The sequence below is a fragment of the Pseudopodoces humilis genome, chromosome 1 (assembly GCF_049639895.1).
Source record: "Pseudopodoces humilis isolate 2021_Gansu_Grassland_sample_001 chromosome 1, ASM4963989v1, whole genome shotgun sequence".
Taxonomy (NCBI): domain Eukaryota; kingdom Metazoa; phylum Chordata; class Aves; order Passeriformes; family Paridae; genus Pseudopodoces; species Pseudopodoces humilis.
The window spans coordinates 83,261,624-83,283,765 of record NC_142200.1 but is presented as its reverse complement, the minus strand read 5'-3'; the positions used below and the strand labels follow the sequence as shown (position 1 = coordinate 83,283,765).

General features: G+C 39.9%; 2 protein-coding genes across 3 annotated transcripts in view; one reads left to right on the top strand and one right to left on the bottom strand.

Moving 5' to 3' along the window:
- SERPINB5 (serpin family B member 5) overlaps nt 1–3,594 on the bottom strand; it is a 25,796-nt gene extending 22,202 nt beyond the window's left edge. Inside the window, exon 1 of the mRNA XM_088068276.1 lies at nt 3,478–3,594. Within this exon, the coding sequence (XP_087924402.1) occupies nt 3,478–3,485 (8 nt within the window). The 5' untranslated portion in view covers nt 3,486–3,594. The remainder of the gene's footprint in view (nt 1–3,477) is intronic.
- On the top strand, nt 3,570–22,142 carry VPS4B (vacuolar protein sorting 4 homolog B). 2 transcript variants are annotated; one of them, XM_014255594.2, is made up of 11 exons: nt 3,570–3,611; nt 6,657–6,768; nt 8,144–8,294; nt 9,572–9,639; nt 11,303–11,422; nt 11,631–11,787; nt 13,249–13,397; nt 13,574–13,655; nt 15,644–15,863; nt 18,492–18,629; nt 20,502–22,142. In XM_014255594.2, the coding sequence occupies exons 1-11, from the start codon at nt 3,585–3,587 to the stop codon at nt 20,601–20,603; spliced, it is 1,326 nt and encodes a 441-aa protein (XP_014111069.1). In that variant the 5' UTR covers nt 3,570–3,584; the 3' UTR covers nt 20,604–22,142. The 2 variants fall into 2 exon arrangements, with proteins under 2 accessions (XP_014111069.1, XP_005526523.1); XM_005526466.3 differs by lacking the exon at nt 3,570–3,611 and adding an exon at nt 3,763–3,927.

Below are 22,142 nucleotides of genomic sequence, written 5' to 3'. Positions count from 1 at the left end.
ACAAATGAAACACTGTGCAGAAAAGTCCTAGGTGAAATGTTTGTCTTCGGTCTCTATAGAGAATGCCCCATCTGCTGAGTTCAAGATCAGAAAAGCCTCAGAAATCTCGAGACTTATGCTTGTAGAGGGCAAATATTGCCCTTGAAGATAACACATGCAAAGTTAAGAAAAATACTGTTTCAGATTTCATTTTTATTCATGACAATTTCTGCTGGTACTCATGTAACAGCAGGAAAAAAAGTCCTGAAATTCACTATGCCAAATGCCATTCAAAAAATAGCAGTAGCAGTGGAGTGTATATTTCACAACTTAAGAAAATAAGCTACATTTTTAGTCTATGCTCTGTCAAAAGATCAAATTAACAGTTTCAAAATTTGCCCTGAGTCCTGCAATCATTTTCTTAGGCCATTTTCATGTTGTACAGGATTAATTTCACTATGAACTACAGGAATCTACATCCTAAGTCATTCCATTGCCTGGAATAAACTAGCTTAGTCCAGAAGTCAACACATTTTTTATATATGCACACCTGAATTGAAATCAGTGTGCCTTCAAGCATGTAGATATTTTGAATTTCCAAGTTTAAAAGCTAAACCAGATGTAGAGTGAATATTAACTAAGAAATATGAAAAGTTTAGCTCAAAGAGTGACAAATTTAAGTTCTCTTTTCCAGGTAGGCACAACCAGACCCATTACTGTACTCTGGCAGGAAATATTGTCACCATCCACCTCAGACCCATGAGAAGGGGTAGAGCTGAAGGACCACAAACCCCTCAAAAGCCAGTGCTCCAAGTCTCACCCCAAAGCTCATTCTTGTCTCTAATGCCATAGAAGTAACACAGCTTTATTTTGCTTTCAGTCTTTCTGGTCCTAAATACAGCGTTAATTCTTTCCCTCCTAGGCTCCATAGCTACACAACACCCTCTCTGCACCCAGAGCACTAAGCACTTTAGGAATAAGAGCTCTTGGGACACAGCTCCCCTCCATAAGGCTGCTATGGCTTCAGTGCTATTGAAAGTGGTTAGGTATGGCAGCCATCCACCTGGGAATACCACAGCAGCAGGACTCCCACAGGCACTATGTAACAGGCAGAAAGGTTCCCAAAGACAACTGGTGGCTTGAAGTGCTCCTGCTTTTCAGCCCAGCATGTTTCCCAATGCAGAGAAGGGACACAGCTGTACCATGAGTCCATTGTAGGTTGTGTCCCAAGTGCATGAACTCATTATGTGTACACCAAACTGGATCAAGGTGCCACAATGGAATTTGGACAACCTGAATTTTACTTGCTAGCACTGCTATTGACAGCCTTTGTTACCTAGGTCAGATTGATCTAAGCAGATTCAGCATTAATTTCATCAGCTAGAGAAATATGGAAAAACAGAGGCTGTATTTTCCTGCCTTCTCTGTCTTGTCTGTCTGTACTGTTAAGGTCTCTAAGGCAGTGACTTCCCTTATCTGCATGGCTCTCATGTCATTTAGCTGATGCCAATCTCACTCTGATGGTAACATTAGTCATCTCTAGCCACCCCTCAGCTGCCGTGGTGGAGGAGAATCATAGATACAAACACCTAGCTGTGCTGTAGGCATGGTTTGTTTTATTGATGTATCCATCTCCTCTTGGCCCAAGGTGTCCAGGCAACATGCAGTGTGGGCCCCTTCCCTCCAAACCAAGGCATGGCAGCAGGAAGCATTCTCCACAACAGCTTACTCAGCCTTAGGAAACACAGGAGATCATCAGTGCCTGTGCCTCGTAATGCCAAAGCAATGTGAGCAATAATGCCCCAAGCAGTTATGGGATGGACTTAGCTGGGGCCAGAAGGTACCCATATTAATATCATTAATATGTTTTATTTTCATTACACTTGTTTGGACACAGTCCTTCTTAGGATATGGTAACACAGGAACTTCAGCACTGGGAAGCATTAGATAATGCGACTGTACTTGTCCCTCAAATTGAAGTAATGCCCTTAACATGACACTTCATTAGCTTCTCAAGAAATAATCTTGATGTCATTACTCAGCAGTCATCTAGTCTTTCCTCAGGCAAAACTAGCTGAAAAGTCAAATTACAGCAAGAATATTATATGAGTAAGCCTTAAGTAAGGAGTGCAAGACTTAGCCTGTTATCTGTAAATGGCAGAGGTGCCTTTTCTGATTTACTTCCTTTAATCACATACGCAGAAACCAGTCATTTTTTCTGGAGTTTCAGAAGCCTGTTCAGTGTGACTGGAAAGGCATACTTACACTTTTGTGAGGTACTTACTGTTTTAGACCTTGGTCATAAACTTAAATATAACATTAAAGAATTAAAAATCATAGGTTCAGATGACACAGAATTACTAGCATCAGGAACATATATGAGAATACTCTGTTACACTAACCAGAATGAGAAGGTAAAGCCAGAAAGGAAATGATACCCCAAGGACATAGCCTGTTTTAAATAAAAAGGTTAGAAGTAGCCCAAAGGCTTCATGTTGGCATAATCAAGCATGAAAGAGTGAAAGGGATTGTTTTGCCTCATCCTTTGAAGATGGAATAAGAAAGAAAATGATATACAGTATTGATCCTAGTTATAATATCAATAATATCATCAGTCCCAACATTGATGCTGTGCTTGAATCCTGATGACCACACAGCTATAAGGTTCCTTTAGAAATCATCATTTCACCTTTCACTTTGGCCAGTTTCAGTCCTTACCACCTCATTTTCCAAAGCCTGATTACATGACTTAATCTTTCCTACATCATGTCTTTACACATTTGCAGTAGATCCAAGGAGAGCAGCTGTTACTGACCATGTCTAAAAATCAACCAAAGCATCCTCAACTCGTGAGGACACTTAGCAAAACAAACTGCCAACCAGATGACTTAATGAAGAGATTCACCACGACCTTCCCTGGTACAGGGAGAACTGTGGATATGCCTTTTTTCCCTTGTGCCCAAAGCACACAGCCTACTGACCATATCAAAAAGGTTCAGCGGACTTTTATTACAAAATAAAATCAAAAACATTACACTGGAATTACTAAGTCAAAGCTGCGCTGTGGTAACTTGGAGGTAACTTGAAGAATGGAGTTTATTACATTAAAGCTTGCCAGATACTTTTTTTTTTTCCCCTAAAGGAATTAATGTACCAGACGGGAAGATCTGGCCCTTATTTAGCAGACGTCCCTACATCCAGAACTGGTTTGTAATTGGTTGTGTGTTGAGTCACTTCCTCCCCGCCACTCTGTAAGCATCGCACGTCACCCGATCTTCTTTACTAACTCACGGGCGAGTGACACTTGCTCTTGACTCTGTCATGATTGATTAAACAGGATTGGGCCTGTTTAATCCGGAGAAAAGAGCACTGAGAAGGGAACTTGTTTGATGCATATAAATATCTCCAAGGCAAGTGCCGAGAGGATGATGCCGGACTCTTTTTGGTGGTGCCCAGTGACAGAGCAGCGGCCATAAACTGAAACACAAGTAGTCCCACCTCAACATGAGGAAGAACTCCTTTTCGCTGAGGGTGGCAGAGCGCTGGGACGGGCTGCCCAGGGAGGTCGTGCACTCTCCTGCGGAGAGATTCCAAACCGCACCTAGATGCCGCCCCTGTGTCACCTGCTCCAGGTGACTCTGTCTTGGCGGGGGGTGGGCTGGACTGGCTCCTCTCCTGAGCGCCCGACGCAGCCCGAGCGCGCAGCGGGTCAGCGCGGCCCGGCCACACCCGCGGCCGGGGCCGGGCCGGGCGCTCGGGGCGTGCCCGGAAGCGGAGGCGGAAGCGGCGCTCGGCGCGGAAGCTGCGGCGGAGGCCGCGGTTTCGGTTCCGCGGGCGGCGGGGCAGGGGCGCGCCGCCACCGGCAGCCGGGCCCGCACCCCGCGCCAGTCTCCTCCGGCTCCCTGGCCTGGCCGCTCCGCCATGGCGGCCAACAGCGGCAACCTGCAGGTAGAGCGACGCCGGCCCGGCGCGGGGCGGGCCCGGCAAGCGGCGGCGGGCGGGGGGCGGTGCCAGGAATGAGCGGGGCCGGGGGGGTCCCGGGGGGGGGGCTGCGGGCGGAGCCGGGCACAGGGAACGTGAATGCACCCCGCTCAGCGGGCCGGGGGCGCCGCTGGGAGGGCCGCGGGCACCGCAGTGAAGGGGGAGTGGGTGGACTCGGCTTGGCAGAGCCCACAGGGTCAGCCCTCATCTCCCCGGGCCGTGAGACCCTGGGGAGGGGTCCCGGGAAGGGGTCCCGGGAAGGGATCCCTGTGGGCACCGGCCCTGCGGGACCCGGGCGGCGAGGCCTAATGCCCGCCCGGGAAGCGCTGTTGCCCCTGGCGGTCTGGACGCCTGGTTCGGCTTGTGTTGCTGTAAGACTGCTGGCGGTGGCTGTGGGAAGCCCTTGCCTGCTCTGCTGCTCGCTAGTGTTAACCCTCGGCTAGGGGGTGTCATCAGTTCCGGGGCTGGCCGGCAAAACAGACCCCAAAGTGAAATAAGTGCGTTCCAAACAGGCCTTTTTTCTCTTCGGTTGCTTGAACCGTGATGATTTTTGTATGCCGTGTTTATGCTGGCAGTGTGATGTTTGCATTGGCAAAGCTGGAGGAGATGTTATAGGGTCTATAAAAAGCAGAAGAATGACACCTCTTTAAGGTGACATTCTTTCCTTGGGTGATGTTCATCCAACTATAAACCCATGGCCTGATAAAACATTGCTTGTGCCTCAGCCATCATAGAGCTGGTCATCTATGCCCTAGTTCAAACAACTTTCTAATAATGATTTTCTGTTTGATACCAGTGGTATTCTTTACAGTAACAGGCTAAGATGCAGCTGATGTAATGAAGTATTAGAGCTGAGAATCTACTAGCCAGGTAATAGTCTTGGCTGTTTACAAAAAGGAAGTATAGCAAAACCAGGCAATACGTGACAACGCAGACTTTTGTCTACTTCAGAGGAGCAGGTCTGCGACGTGCCATGGTTTCTCACAGTTCTGTTTTAGCAGCTGATCTTTGCGATTTATTCTTTGGAATGATGTCACATGTATCACTGTCTTTGTTGCACTGGATCCAGGAATTATTGGACTGTCCCGTGGTAATTAAAGTCACAGACGGGACTTAAGAACTTTAATATGAAAATAACTTTCTGGTGGGTTAACTTTTGCTGTTGCTAGATGTGAATGGTGCACAGAGGTGTGTAAGGGAGTCAGCATAAAATGGGCAGCAAGGATGCAGCTGTCCATTCATACCTGGAAACTGTTCACCAGCTCTTGGCCACTGCAAAAAGGAAAGACTTCAGTTCTGTTCCAAAGAAACGGATGCTTACAGTCCTCCAGCACTTGCCACAACAGAGCCATAGAGTCTTTAACTGGTTCATTATTTTTAAATTCCTTTGATTTCAGATAGATCTGTTGAGATGGTCTTTGCTTCCAAGACAGCAACACAGAGCAATAGAACACAATATTTTGCTCTTTATTTCGTGGCTGTTGTTTACCAGCTTTGTTCTGCCTGAAACACAGCAGAGTGTAGACAGTGGCAAGAGTATCTGTACTGGAATGTCTAATGGAAACTCCTAGCTGCACTTCCAAGTTCTCAACTTTGCTCCCTGACATTACAAAATCATCCTGAGCATACTAGCAATGCTTAGGAAGGGGAACCACAAGGGAAAAAATAAGTGAGGAACTCTAGAATATTTAGTTGGTGTTGGTTAATGCTGGCTGACTGCTTATTTTCAGTTTACATGAACTAGTGGTCAAAATGACAGTTTTAATTGTCTTCAAGTGGTATGGGCATTCCAAGGAGGAAAGTGTAATAAAATGTAATAAGCACTTAAGAGCAACGGAATAGTGGTGATACAACAAATCCACAGGGCAGTGTGTGCAATACAGTGGCTTAGATCACAGTCAGATTTATTTGAAACTAGCTGAACAAGTAAAGTAAAAATCCATTCACAGCTTCTCATAGAACTCTTTGATGCTCAAGATTTGGGTATGTTCTCTGTCTGTTTTGGGACTTTTTTTCTCTTCTCCCACCAGAGTGATAATTGGAATTTCTCACTAGGATATCAAGAATCTAAATCCTCCTAGAGAAACCAAGCAACTGGTCTTTGAAGATGTCTCTGAGCATAATGTTTGAAGAGTGATAGTGCTAGTTTCAGTGATTGTAATCAAGTACTTCCCCTATTGACTTTGCTGTTTACAGGGTTTACTGATACCATCAGTTATAGAATCATAGAATTGTTTAGGTTGGAAAAGATTGAGTCCAACCATTAACCCAGCACTGTCAAGTGCACCCCTAAACCACACCCTGAACAGCATGTCTGTATCATAGTTCAATGTGTTTGCATCTGTGATTAAAAAAACTCCAAGCCTTATAATGGATTTCCAGATATTTCCATAATAAATGCAAGAGATTTGTAAAACAGACAGCATAGACAAAATAGTAGTAGTTACAGTTTGGTTTTTTTTTATTTAACTGAATTAAATAAATTTCAGCAGTTTGTAAATCCCACTGTTCATAAAAGGATAGAAATATTGTGTCTTGTACAAAACACCACCTAAGACAATCAGTTGCCTCCAGCTTTAAGGGGTCAATGTTGAAGAGCAGAAAAACTGGTCATCAAAGAACAGTAACAGCTTAAATGATCTCTGATCATGGAAAAATGCTCTTGTACAGCAACAGTTTGTTTGTTTGTGTTACAGAAAGCAATAGACCTTGCTATCAAAGCAGCACAAGAAGATAAAGCAGGAAACTATGAGGAAGCCTTCCGCTTGTACCAACATGCTGTGCAGTATTTTCTCCATGTTGTTAAATGTAAGTGTGATGTGTTGGATGATTAAGTAGAGTTTAGTAGTCAGATTGCACAAGAGTAATCTCTTATGTTGACATCAATATTTAAATTTTTGCTCTCATCAACAGTTGATACTTGTTAATTGTATTTTGACTGAGGTCATATATTTTGCAGCTTTTACCTTTACTGTGTTGTGTGCTTGCTCCATTCTTGTAAGAAATCAGATTATTTTTTACTTGTGTTTTGTTTTAGGTTTTTTTAAGACAGGAGGCAGGTGTTTGCTGTCTCTCCTCTGGACTTTTGTAGCAGTGTTTCAAGCTGGCCACTGCACGAGGAAATAAGACAATAAGTACAGGGATCCCTGTATTTCTGTTGTGCTGGAAACCGTCTTACACATTAAGTCTTTGCAGAGTGTTTTTTGCTCCTTTAATTCATGCTGCTTGCCCTTCTAAAGCCTCTCTGCTGACATTTTTTGCTCCTTAATGTCAGTCTTGCTGTTTATATTGGCCGAGAAAATGTATGAGATGGACTTGTATGTAGCAATTTTTCTTCAGTTTCCATATTCTCTTTACTTTATGCCTTTTCACACCTCTGTTTACCTTTTGTGCCACATTCAGTGTTTGTATGCAAGGAGTGGGCTTTCTTAATGTGGGTACAGCACTAATGTAAGTGGGCTAGGGTTGCTTGCCTGACAAAAGTCACAGATCTTTATAATTTGAAAAAAGTTTTCTTTCTAGTCCTTTGTAATTACGATCATCTGTGTCTATCACTTCCTGTCCATTTAAATCTTACAGACTTTCTCAGAATATCACTTTCTGTGTTTTTAACAATACTGATGTACTTTTGAAACTTAGCTCATAAACCTGACATGTTAAATTTTGATTGTTGGTTTGAAATACTATAATAGTGGTTATGAGAATAGTGTGGCTGTTGAAACACACCTAATTCTTTCAGATGTTTTATGTAATTTTTCTTTATCTTTTAAAATTAGCAGGCTATGGAAAAATCAAGTATGGTTCTAAATAAAAATTGCCTAGCACAAGCAGCTTCTTGATTAGCTATTTTAGAAAAGCATTATTAAGGCAATGTCTAGCAGCTTGAAAGGCTGACAGAAATGTTTCCAGTGCTGTTGTCCTCAATCCTTTAAAGTCAAATTTTAAGCCAAGGCAATGTTCAGGTGAATATTTGATTTCTGTTACATGATGTCATCCTTCTGGTCAGTTCTTTCCAAGGTATAGTAGAAAAATAAGTAGTTGAGATATTTGGTTATGTGGTGAGCCCTGAGAGAGGCATACTGATAAGAGATAAAGATTTTTAGACAGACTTTTAATCTTTTTTTTTGATTGATGCACATGTGTTTAGCTGTTAACAAAGAATTGTTTCTCTTCATACTCTTAGATGAAGCACAGAGTGATAAAGCAAAACAAAGCATTAGAGCAAAATGTACAGAATACTTGGACCGAGCAGAAAAGCTGAAAGAGTATCTGAAAAAGAGAGAAAAAACTGCACCAAAACCAGTTAAAGAGTCTGGTCCTGCTGAAGGAAAAGGGTATGTTTTTGGAGAAGGTAAAGCAAAATACTTCCTGAGCTCACCTTATTTTAAACTTCAACTATGCAAAGGTAATTTTAACTTGTGTTTCTGAAATGCTTCAGATGACTACTAATGCTGAAATACAGTGGGCTAATAAAAATAACTTGAATTACCATCACTAGCATTTCTGTGCTTGTTTACTTAGATGTGAACATTTGCATAGGAAATTCACTGAAGAACGAAAGCTGCTTCAGACTAACAGCTGAGTACAATGATTATATGATTTAATGGCAAGGAGCCTGGTGACCTCTAAAGGTTTTCTTCATTTAAATACTTGGTAACTAGAAAATAACTTCAGACTGGTGATTACTGTGGCTATTGAGTTTGATCTGTCTTGCACTTGATAAGAGATGAAAAGCCCTATGTAGGGTAAAGTTCTGTAAGGTGGACTGAATCCCTCTAATGTGTTGCTGCTGCCTGGTCTCGACACTGCTTCTCCTCTCTTAGATTTGGTTCTCACTTTGCATATCAGAGACTTGAACAAGCAAAGCCACCTAAACAAGCCCAGCCTCTTTTGCATTTGCTACTGCCTTTATGGGGATAGGAGAGAGGAAGAATTCAGGATTATACCTTTCTAGGAGTCCTGGACAGCTAAAGTTGCTCATTTGTCTCTTAAAACGTCACCTGATTTTCAGCCTTTTTCAATCAGTCTGCACATCTCATCAGCCTTATTTTTCAAGCTGTACCTTCTTCTGCTTATTTATAATAGAAGGAAATGGTAATACCACAAAGACTACATATATTTTCATGGCTGTCACTCCAATTGTTCACTATCTAGTCTCTTTTCCTTCTTTAACTTCCAGTTTCTTTTGCTCTGCTAAGACAAGAGTTTTGTAGTACTAGATGGAATTGGTCAAGTCCTGTTGCATGTCCAGACAGAGAAGAAGTGTCAATGTCTACACACAAACCATTCCAGCACCTCTGTGTTGCTGGATATAAGGGCTATGTTTCCTAAAAGTTGGCTCAAAGCACATAGAAGTGTGTTAAGACACTTCTATGTCTTAAGACATAGGCCCATAAGAGGAAGCTGAAATGGCAAAGGAGGGTGAATTGGAAAGAAATCATAGAAAAGTGTACTTCTGGTTTTTTACAATGATGTAAACCTGTAGAGGTCTGAAAGCATCTGTGTTTCTTTCATTCCTCAGCCTGAAGGGTTTTCTGCTTTTTGCATTCTGATTTTTATCCCAAGACAGCAGTCTTTTTTATTGTATTTTAACATTTTGTTTCCAAATCAGGAATGACAGTGATGGGGAAGGGGAATCAGAGGACCCTGAAAAAAAGAAGCTACAGAATCAACTTCAAGGTAATTTGAAGCATCCTTTTCTTTAAATAGGGATCACTTCAGTCAAGTCAAAATTCCTATATTTTAGCCATTCAAATTTTAGGAATTAATTTAATGTCTGTAAGTGGCTCAAGTAGTATGTAATCTTCACATGCAAAAGCGCAGTCTTTATGGAAGTAAAAGGACTTGCATGCCATGGACACATACAGTGGGTTATGCACGCAGTATAGTTATACAGTGACTGTATTGAAATGTATCTCTTGCACCCTATGCTTCATATTAAAATTGTATCACCTATCAAGCTAGCGTTTTCCAATAGAAGTTGCAAAATCCCAGATAGCTATTGGATGAACTGATTTAGTATTTTTTTACTCTGAAGTGCATTAGCATGTTGCCTAAGGAGGCCAAGGAAATGATGATACAAATACTTAGTGTAAGCAGGTGTTTTGACAAAAAGACTGGTATTCATGTTTAGGAGTAAGAAACATGGATTGTTTCCCATTTATAATAACAGGCAGCATTTTCTTATGTACAGTGATGATGCTGTCCCGGTTCAGTAGCATAGTTTGGGTTTTTGAACTCAAGTACAGAACACAGTCAGTGAAGCAGCAGTTTGTTGTGCAGTAAAAAGGAGGCTTTTTGATACTTATTTCCCTTTAATAATGAAGAACTGTTCAGAACTTCCCTACCAGAAGGTGCTTATGGATCTGAAGAATCCTTATTCTCTTGTTTTTGACTGTAACAAAGATCAGATGCATTTACCAGATCTTGTGCTTGTGTAATTTCAGGAGCTGTTGTATCACCATTGGAAACTGTGCTGTGCTTTTTCTACTTCTCCACACGTTATTTAATCCTATACACAGTTATAAGGGACAGTTTCCTGTCTTTTTTTAAAGTGACAGAAAATTGATTAGCACTGAACTCCTATCCTGTCTCTCACGATACAGACTTTGTTTCTTCTCACATGAATCTGACCTCAGATAGCTGAAGTAGTGGATAGCATTACAAGATCTGTATTATAGATCTAATAATCTATTACTACCTGAGTTCTAAATTTTCCCATCTAGAAGTAGTTGAGATAAAATTTTTAGCATGTCAGATTAACCAATCTGAAGAGAAGGCTAAATTACAGCTCAGCTGGCTGAACTCATTGACTGATGAAAATGAGACTTGGTGCAAAACTTTGAATGTGCCTTGACTAAGAAAATACTTCTGCAGCTAAGCAAGATCCATATAACCTTTCTGATGCTTTCAGCCCTAGCTCTCAAACCTCTTTTCCATTAGATGATCTGTTTGTTTGCTGCATGTCCGGAGATACCAACAAGTTACTTCATCTGCTGGAGAATATTAAAAAAAACCTGAGTTAGTGCAGCTGCATTGTTTAAAATGAAATTTCAAAGTTTTTGGGAAGTGCAGTGGTGGTTTAGTGATGAGATGGTGCCAGGACTTCCGCTAACTCACAAATATTCTGATTATCCATGGTTTATTGTGGTAAAAAATGTGACAAATTTCGGTAAAAATAGCATCCATCTGACTAACGGAATTCAGTGTTTCTATCATCTTAGAAATGCCTTGTTTTTATTTTGTATAGACATGGGCATAGATTTCTTTTTTCACCAAATGGAACTTATTGTAATTGTGAAAAGATATATAGATCACTAATTTAGACAATCTTTTCATACAGGAGCAATTGTTATGGAGCGACCAAATGTCAAGTGGAGTGATGTTGCTGGCCTCGAAGGTGCCAAAGAGGCACTTAAAGAAGCAGTCATCCTTCCCATTAAATTTCCACACCTGTTTACAGGTCAGGATTACAGCATTTATTTACTATTGGCCAGTCAGGACTGGCACTGGGGCCTGTGAAGTTGTGCCAATGTTATCACAGACTCAGGCTGATCTCTTAACAAAGATTTTGATCCATCTGACAGAAGTTTCGTGGGTAGATGCAGAAAACCTGTGAGGGGTGTAATCAGAAGACAGTATTTTGAAAACTGCTGGTTTCTCTCTTGCAGGCAAGAGAACACCATGGAGAGGGATTCTCCTATTTGGACCACCAGGAACAGGAAAGTCTTATTTAGCAAAAGCTGTGGCAACAGAAGCAAACAACTCTACCTTCTTCTCAGTGTCTTCATCTGACCTTGTCTCAAAATGGTTAGGTGAAAGTGAAAAGTAAGTTGGAATTGCCAGAGGTCCAGGAAAATACTGTCAAGAAGAAATTATTATAGAGTGAGATAAGTTGCTGCAAAGAATTTAAGAGAATGATCCTTTTAAAAACAAACCATAGGTGTTTCTATGCTTCATGCTGCAGTGCCATGTAAAGATACCGTTATGTGCCACATTTTGAGAAACTCTCTTCAGTGCTCAAAGATTTTGGGAGCACCACAGAGCTCATCATTTCCCTGCTGAATTCAGCTGTGATTGTTCACTGTATCAGTCCGAAGTGCTGAGTTACTTTACTTCTTGGCATCTCCCCCACTCATCTGTCCCAGCAGCTGTGTGGCATTTCTTTGTTAATACAGAGGTGGGGTTTTTGTTCATCCCAATTTCAAACAAAATCTGAAAAAAATAAGAGACTTGCAAAGAGAAGTTGAAGGAGAGGAGCGGCTGTGAAAGGAGATTTTGTGGCTCCCTATGCTAACTCTTCATTTGTTATTTTGTGATATATGAAGAAGGCCAGGAAGCCAGAAGACCAGGAGTGACATGTTGGCTGCAGTCTAGAAGTCAGGAATTTGTCCATGTAGTCTTCTAAAAGAGATTTGCTGAATTAATAGAAAGCTCAGGGTTTATAGGGAAAGGATTTTCATAAAATGATAAGCATACTTGTTACACCCATGATTTAATAGTTTGAAGTATGGGACAACAGGGCAACACTATTTGAAGTTGGTAGAATGAGAAAGAAAGACTATTAGATAAAGTGTTTGAATTGAATTATTTTTTCCCCAGAAAGCTGGAAGCCTTAAGCTGCTTTTCTTCTGTTGCAAAAGGAATACAGAACTGGAGACTAGCTTGGCATTAGATTTCATGCTTGACTTCATTTGAGACTATTGTGTGAGATTTAGTGCTGTAACATGAAGAATTTCCCAGCATGTTCCTATTTATTTTTCTTTTTTAAACTAGTGAAATGTGTTCATGAGAGATGGCTAGGGGTATATGGGGGTTTGTTGATTTTATTTGAAACCAGTATTTCTTGTCATACAAAAAATACTTAGTAAGTAAAGTTGTATAAACTAAAGATACATGTTATTTCTTACAAAATCTCTAGAATTAATTTAACTTTAAAATGTTAAGAGAAAGCCTTCTTCTTTTGAATCTTTCTAAATTGGTGGTTTTGTATAGTCCAGGCTGTCATGTGGAAGTGTAAACTGAAAAAGGGCTTTATCTTAAAAAATCATGCCTGGAGCACTCTAACTTTTATTTTTTTTATTCCGAGCTCTCTCATTCAGTATAATTCTGAGTCATGAAGCTGGAAGAGTGTTGTATCTTTGTATCTTTTATATCTTTGAGTGGCTTTATGTCAGTGCTTCTTTTTTTCCTTGCTTTCTCTAAAGGAAATGACTGTATCACAATCTGAAGTTATTTGTTTCTGCTGTTGTAATTATTAATATATCTGAAGCTGTTTCCTTCTTTAAGATTAGTGAAAAACTTGTTCCAGCTTGCCAGAGAAAACAAACCTTCTATCATCTTCATTGATGAGATAGATTCCCTCTGTGGGTCAAGAAGTGAAAATGAAAGCGAAGCTGCTAGACGGATAAAAACAGAATTTCTAGTCCAGATGCAAGGTAAGTTTATTTGCTTTTCAAAATCAGACAGAGAAATTAAAGACATGTATTTTAAAGTGTAGCTTGCATTAGAACCCTAAAAATACCTGCAGTTCCACGCCCTTAAATTTTGATGACCTTTTAAAACAGTCTCTGTTCATCATCTAAACTGTGAAATTATTTCTACCTTGGCGTAGGGGTTGGTGTTGACAATGAAGGAATCTTGGTCTTGGGAGCAACAAACATACCTTGGGTTTTGGATTCTGCTATCAGGAGAAGGTATGATGGCATTTTTTTCATGGTGTGCAGTTCACAACTGGTATGAGCCTTCAGCCAGAGAGTGCTTAAGTTGTTCATCTAGCTCATGTTTGCAGACACAGTTAATGTTCTGCAGCTCAATTCCATGGAGTGGAGATTCCATGGAGATAGTCACTTGCGCCTTTAGAGAGGGGTTGGTCGTTCACTCTTGTATTGGCCCTGTACTTTATCTGATTTCTTGGTTAGATGATTATGCTTGAAGAAACAGAGGAGTTTTCTGCTTGCTTTTTGGTTTTCTGGGGGACTTACGGGACAAGTTAGAAAATACACACCTCAGAAGGGCAAGAGGGGGTAGAGCTTTCCTTTTCAGCTGTTAACAAACTGGTGAGTAGCTTGAGTTCTTTTATGGAAGTGTAATCTTACGGAGAAATGCCGTGTTTTTCTACTGGTCAGGCGTAACTTGTGATTTTTAACTGCTGTTTTGCAGATGCAGGACTGCCTGTACCTGATTATTTGGATCTTTCTCTGAGCTGTAAAGCAAACAGAGGACAGATACAGTTATGTGACAAACAGGATTCTGTTGTGATGAGGACACAGCTTGGACAATGGCCACTTTTGTTGGCTAAAGAATCACTGATTTTTTTTTTTGTGACTGACATGGAGTTTTATTTATATACTGAATTCAAGCTGGCCATACTTCAGTTTGATTTGGGGTTGGATCAGGTCACCTGCAGATGTCACTTCCCATCTGCATGACTCTAGTGTTGTATGAGCCAGATTTAGAAGTGAAGGTGTTTCTGAAACTTCCAAGTCATTCTTGAAATTCCAGCTTTGGTTGGGATCCACAGTGAAAGACACACATGGACCTGATAGAGTGTGTTCAGAAGGGGGCCACAAAAATTACCAGAACACCTTTCCTCTGAAAGCCAGCTATAAGAGTGGGGGCTGTTCAGAGAAGGGAAGGAGGATCCAGAGAGACCTTATTGTGGCCTTTCAGTATATAAAAGAAATTTGGTAGAAAGGTGGAGAGAAGTTCCTTGGTTTTTTTCCCAGGCTTGTAATGCCAGGACAAGAGGCAGTTGTTCAAACTGAAAGAGGATGGGTTTAGATTGGGCATAAGGAAGAAATTTTTTGATGACAGTGGTGAGAGACTGGCACGCATTGCCCAGAGAAGTTGTGGATGTCCCATCATTGGAAATGTTCAAGGCCTGGTTGGATGGGTTTTTGAGTAAGCTGGTCTAGGGGAAGGTGTCCCTGCTTGTGGCAGGGGGATTGGAACTAGATGATCCTCAAGGTCCCTCTCAACCCAAACCATTTTCTCATTCAGCAACATGAAAAAGAAATTCCCTAGCTCTTGCCCACAAGATTTAAAGGAACTTGTAGAACAATGGCTGTAATAAAATAAATTTTTCATGGATTTGGGCCACTTTGTCATGTATATCAGGTTATGTTCAGCAGAATTTGGAGTTGCTCTTAGTTGGTGGGAGGTAATCTCCACTCTGAGAACAGATGCTGCTTCAAAGGAGGAACTACAGTTACCAATGTTTTCTTGAGAATGACTTCAAATTTGCTTCCATCTATGGTGTTTTCTTAATTTAGTTGGAGACTGTAGAAAGTTGTTGCATAAACTTGTTATCAGGCAGTTCTTTCTTTGAGTGTGAAATCTGTTAAAATACATTTCAGCACTTAAAGACTTCTTCCTCTCAGGGTTTTTTCTTTTAAGACTCAAACCCTGCTGGAAGAATGTCAGTCTTGAAGAGGTGGTTTTTGTAATGTAAAGGAAGCAGTTGTTAAATTCTGGATGTTAGCTTACACTAACTAAAGTATTATTTATGAGATCAGGTTGCTGAATATTTGCCTGAGATATTTTTTTTTTAAGGTTTGTTGTACTAAAACTGTTTCTTTCTAATATTGCTAGGAGAAAACTCATTTGCATGAGCTCTTTCCACTGTGCCACCTGCATGAGGTGGCATCTTGGGAATGCTTTGTTTTTGTCATTTTTAAACCAGGTTTGAGAAGCGTATATATATTCCTTTACCTGAAGACCATGCCAGGGCTGCAATGTTCAAACTTCACCTTGGATCAACTCCAAATGACCTAAAAGAAGCAGATTATCGAGATCTTGGGAAGAGAACTGATGGCTATTCTGGTGCAGATATAAGCATCATTGTCCGTGATGCACTGATGCAGCCTGTTAGAAAAGTGCAATCAGCGACTCACTTCAAAAAAGTAAGTAGTTATTCAAGTTATTACATCTTTGAGAGCAGTCTTAATTTGAAAATTCCTTGCAAATAAACTGAATTTGGTTCTGGGTAATACTGCATGCTCATGAATGTCCCTTTTATTGACTGGGGAGAACTCCTCTTCCTTTCCCCGTAGCCTCCCCCTAGTCCTGCCAGAAGTCTGGTGGAGCTAATTTCTGAATATTCATGCTCTGAGTCTCAGTGTCTCTAGAGAGTGTTAAAAGCATTCAGTTTGCAGTTTGACTTAAATGGCAATGTTACGGAAGTGCTCTTTTTCTATTTTAAGTTAAGTGGTTCTTAACATGCTGGAAAAAAGATAAATGTATCCCTCATCCACTTGAGAACAGATGGATTATACTTAAGCACATTCTGTGTACTTGGCATATTTTTCAAACTGAAAAAATTAAGGTTCTTGTAGAGTTCTGGTAGAAACATTTACTCAATTAGAGAGGTAAAGATGCAACACAACTGAGCAAGGTCTGTGTTTCATTTACACCACTGTAATGTAAAAATCAGTTTCCTTTATATAGGTGCAGACCAAAGAGCGTATTCAAAATATATTGTTTGGTTTATCTTCCAGTTGCCTCTACATGCAATGTATTGACTTAAGAAATGTTTCTTCCCAATACTTGGATCTTAAAAACTTTATCTGAACAAGAACCAATTGGGAATTTTTACCACCAGTTTAAATCCTTTAAATCTGGGAAGTCTTCCCCTTGCAGAATTTGCACAGATGGGCCTTGCTCAGACAAATTAATTGTTCCCTGTAAACTATTACACTCTTAAATGGAAAAAAAAGAGTGATAATATCAATGGTTTTAAACAGAGGTTAAGCTACATACAATGTGCATCAGTTGAATAAAGTTGTATTTTGCTGTGTAGCATATTTTAAAGTAGATGCAGACTAAAGGTACTTTTTGTTAAAATTTTTAGTGCAAAGTTTGATTTTTACGGAAATTCATGTATCTCGGGTGAAGGTGGGTCAGGATATTCTACAGAGGTGCTAATTGCTGTAAAAGGAAGCTTTAATTTGTTGCTTCTTAAAAGAGCAGGTGTGGTAGGAAAAGCTTTAGATCCTAAGGTGTCAAGTACCATGTATGTTGTGTTGGCAGCAGTTCTTTGTCATCTCAGTTACAATTCCAGTTTTTTTACCAGTAACTCAACCTGATGTAAAAGGGTTGGGGGCCCTGAACTGAACAGCTACACTCACTTAGAGGATAGGCTCCTTTTTTCAATGTGGTTTCTTCCAATTAACTCATTCAGCTTAAGATTCAAAGAGAAAGACACACTTAAATCCAGTATGGTGCAGAATATGAGAGGGCAGGTTTAACTTTTGGGGACAATTCACAGTAACAATGTGATGTAAAGCTGTATTTGTTGATAAATAAATAGTGACTTTGATATATCAAGGATTTTCTAGATGCTTCCTTCCCTTAAGCAGTGATGTCTGAAATACTTCTCTGTTGTTAACTTTACATGACAATGGCATTTCTGGCTAAAGGGGTGTTAGCTTTTAGTGTTTTGTTCAAATTTGGAACAATCTGGGGCATGTTTCAGCTTGCCATGGAGCAAGGAAATAACCTCAGTTGTCACAGTTTGTGGAACAACTTCAAAAGCACTTCTTGCATCTTGACTATTTTTGCTGAAGAAAAGAAAATACAGGAAGGAAAAAACTCACAACTGCAATACTTTGAACGCTCTGACATGAGCCATGTTGATTCCACCTGTATTGTTAATGCTTTAATTGGATGTGATTTTGTGCTTTTATAAGCAAAACTCCTAGTGTTATTATTTGCGATATAACAGATGACTCGTCTCAGTTCAGCAGAGCTTTCCTTAGTTGTCAGTCATTAACTGTAAACCTTTCCTTGCAAATGTGATAATGCAGGTTTGTCTGAGCTCATTTTGAATACGACAATCTGTTCTCCAACATCTTGCTCTAAATACAGTTTGGAATAGCAAATCCAGTTCTGCCCATAGCTAGTTAGTGTGTTGTCCTTCAACCTCTGCATATGCTCCGAGTTCCCGTGGGTGTGTGGTGCTGCAGGTAACAGTGTACTGCAGAAAGGGAACAGACACCCGGTGCAGGTTTTTTGGGTCTGTCCGTCTGTCTGTCTTTGGAGGTGAAAAAAAGGCTGTTTTGTTCTCCCGCTAGGTGGCGCTGTTTTCTATGGAGCGCTGCTCGGGTGGTGCCGGGAAAGGTGCTGGGGGCTCGGGAACGCGGGATGTCAGAGCGAAAAGCACTGGGAAGCTTCTAGAGAGCTGTTAACTAGAGATGAATGAACTCCTAAAGCGACCAGGGACCAGGAAGGGTGGTCTTCACCAAGCAGATTTCCTGGCATGTCAGTTTTCCACAGAAATCCTCAGCCTTAAGAGGCTGTGGCTTCTGGGATTTGACCTCATGTAAACTTAAGTATCTGGCTACAGCTGCATGTTTTCAAGGTGAATAATACCGGTACAGTTGTACAATTTCTCTTTCACAGGACATGTGTTCCCAATGGGTAGGGCTTCTGCATAAAATCAAGGAACAGTTTTTGCTTGGGGTACTGTTCAGCTTCTGGTTTCTGTCTTCAAAATAATAATTCCTATAAACTGAGTGTTTTCTTATTTTTAGGTAAAAGGACCATCAGTGTCTAATCCAAATACGATGGTAGATTTATTCACCCCTTGCTCTCCAGGTGATCCTGAAGCCATAGAAATGACGTGGATGGAGGTCCCAAGTGATAAATTACTGGAGCCTAAAGTTTCCATGGTAGGTATTCTTTGTAGCATTGCTTTCTTGTTTCGCAGAACTCTGAAAAGGCTTTAAGGTAAAGAGTCTTTTTCAGGACAATTGGATGAGATGTTTGTTTTCAGAAATGCTGGGCACACCAGATAACATTTGAATTCTCAACATAAATCACTACAGTATGGCATTTTCATGAAAAAGACAGCTGTCTATCCCTGATAAGCATTTCTTATTCTTGTCTGCTGGCATGCAGCTGCCATCCTTTCACCCATAGACAGTATCTGGCTCTTGCATGGTTCTTCCACTTGGCTTTTATTCATTCCAAACCTTTAGGGTTCCTGCACCATGATGCATTTTCTTCTCATCGCTATGGCATTAATAGTGGGAAGTGGAAAATTAAATTCACTGTAAACTGGGGAGTGATGTGCTGTGGGTAAATATTGCCTGTGAAATAGATACAAGTATAAAACCCAAAATATAAGAAGATTTTGGATGTAATGTTAGTTTAGGTTAAAATTCATCATAGGTGATGCAGCTCCTTCTGCTGTTTTCTTTGTGTATATGAAAATGCTTGCTTTGGCTTAGGAAATAAAATATGTAAGACAGTTTTCAATTTTATTTCAAGATTTTGAGGGGTTTTTTTGTGTTCACTCTTTAAGAAAAAAAATAATTGCTGGACACTCATTCTGCATTTTTCCCAAGAGCAGCAAAAGAAGATTTTGAATTTAAGTACAAAGTTTGTGGTAAACGCTTAATAACAAATCTGTGTTGCTGTAGTTCCCTGTGTCCAGACAGTCCTGTAAGGAATGAACAAAATCAGTGCATTTCATGGGGATCACAGGCACTGCTTTGTAAATACAACCATCACTGTATTTCAGAAAATAATTTCCTGTATGTATTTGCATACTGAGGAAGCAGAAAAGGATTGATGCAGGTGCAGGCCTGCCCTAAAACTTCTCCCTGCATGGTCTAATTGGATTTTTAATCAGTCTTTCCTGGAATTAAAGACAGCAGTTCCTTGTGTGCTCCTAATGGTATCTGGATTCTGATGCACTACAGGCAGATGTTTCAGTGTCTAAAGGCAGTTCTTGTCCTTAAAAGAGAAGGGTTTGATTCTTTTTGACCAGAGTGCCTCTGGTCTGATGAGACAAATATCATGTGTGGAAAATCATTATATTAATTTTTGGACTTTACCTGTAATTTTATAGTAATAGGAGGTGTTGGGCATCTACTTTTTTCAGTTGCCCTTGCCTGGGAATTGATTGGTTTGCTTTACCCATTTATTCCTAATGTATTTTTACTGCTGCTTTCAACTTCATAGACTTGTGAATTTTTTTCTAAACTCCATTTCCTAGCATCTAAATATTTATCTAGGAAAGTGATTAAATTGAAGACACAGAAATTACCAGTCATGAGCAGTAACACTTTGCTAGAGATGAATCGCAAACTGCTGTTCTATATTGCTGGACTGTGAAGAGTACATGGGAACATCCAATTATTTCCTACCTTCTTCCACTATATTTTCCACTATTTCCCACTACTTTCCACTAATCTGCTGTAGTTAGTCATGGGTTGAAAATAGTAACTGACCAAAACAAAGGAAGTTCAGTTCTTTAAAAAAAAAAAAAAAAAAAAGAGATTAATAAAACTTGAATGGATGAGTGGCTTAAACCTAAGCCTGAAGTTGTGGTTTTGTTACTGGAAAACTCACTGACCATTTTCTGTATTCAAAGGGTTAAAAGCCTGCTTCTGTGCAGAAGTGTGCAAGCTTAGTTAAAGTTTTGTGTTAATAGGAACTTCTTAATGTTTTTTTAATGCATATTTGTCCTGGCAGCAAAATTGCTAGCAGTGATACTATATTTGATTCTGAAAACATGTTTGTTTTTTTTCTGACAGGCCGATATGCTCAGGTCGCTTGCTAGTACAAAACCAACAGTTAATGAACAGGACCTGGAGAAGTTAAAGAAGTTTACAGAAGACTTTGGTCAGGAAGGCTAAACCAAAGATATGTGTGAAGCGTTAGAACTTTTCTTCTTAAAGTATTCTCGTGTCTTTATCGATGGCACTTCAAATAAAATCACCCCTTTCTTACTTTGCAGAAGGAATAGAAGATACTTTTGCAAAGACCCTTAAGCTTTTGTATTGTATTATTTTCCTCAGATGTCTATTAAATGTCTTCTATTGAAAAATAATACAAAAATGCAATTTTAGGGTGAGACAGCAAATTGATGTGGTAATGTCTAATAAATACTAGAAAGCTTTAAATTACTAGTTCCATTTTAGGCAGTATATTATACCTGGATACCAGTGAGTTTTAAACTTCCAGTAGGGTCAAAAACTTTTTTAAGGGGTGGGAGAGAACATATTTGTCAGGTGTTTTCAATCAGCATAAATATTAATTTCTCTCATTTCATTTAGAAAAACACAACAAAATTTTCTAATCAAGCATGCTGCAAGTGTGGGTTTGCTGTTAAAGTAAGGAAGAAGACACTGTGAGGATAAGACTACATGGGCCAGTACTTTGAGTAAATATTGATGGACCTGTAATTTGGCTTTTTTCTGCTATGCTGTGTTAAAATTTTGCCTTAAACGGCAAGCTTTTGATTTTAACTCTTTATTGGCTGGTACACACTGTCACTATGCAATTTAACACAAGTTTGTTAAATGCAAGTAACTCAGGTGTTTTGCTAGCTCTTCTTGGGGGGTTGTTTGGATTTATTTTATTTGTTGTTTTGGTTTTTAAAGTCTGGATTCTCTTCCTGGTGAAGTTTTGACTAAAGTTAGAAAAAAGCATTACTGCTATCCTCTAAGATCCCACATGTTGAGGCTGGCAAGGTATATGTAGTCTTTGGAGAATGTCTGGGAGGTATTTTGGGAAGTAGCATACTTTCACATGCAAGGAGATTAGAACAGATGTTTTAGCCACAGCCTTTCCTTTAAATTAACCCAGAACCCCACTGGTAATTGTAGCATATAGGTTACATCAATTTAGTGTTTAAACTGGGAGAGAGAGCTGGCAGTTTAGTATAGAAGTAGCACTTCCATTGCTCTTTCTCTGCAGAACTGCAAATGGACATGTGCCTGAATGTAACTTACAACACTACAGCATCAGCATTGAGTTTGTGCCTTGTAAGTTTGCACTGGCTGTAGATATGAAACACCATTAGGATATCTAGAATAATCTATCTTCCATTATCATTGTAGAACTCTATCCTGAAAATGTTTTGTTTAACTTGCATTAAAAGAAATTTGCACATTTTAGGTGTGTATGTTCTATGTACATATGCACAAATATGATCATCTTTTGATGGGGTTTGGTTTCTTTTATGTACATATTTTGTGTACTTTATAAATCATAGGATGGGTGACATTTTCTGTACTTAAATGAAGTAAAATGTTGTAGTACGACATCACCTATGTTATTTGAGTGTTTCTTCAATATTATGTTTAAAGTTTTTACTGCTTTATTGTCTTCTTAGACTTTTGTTTCTGTGTTTAATAGCCAAACAAAATAGTTAAATATTCTTTGATCTGCAA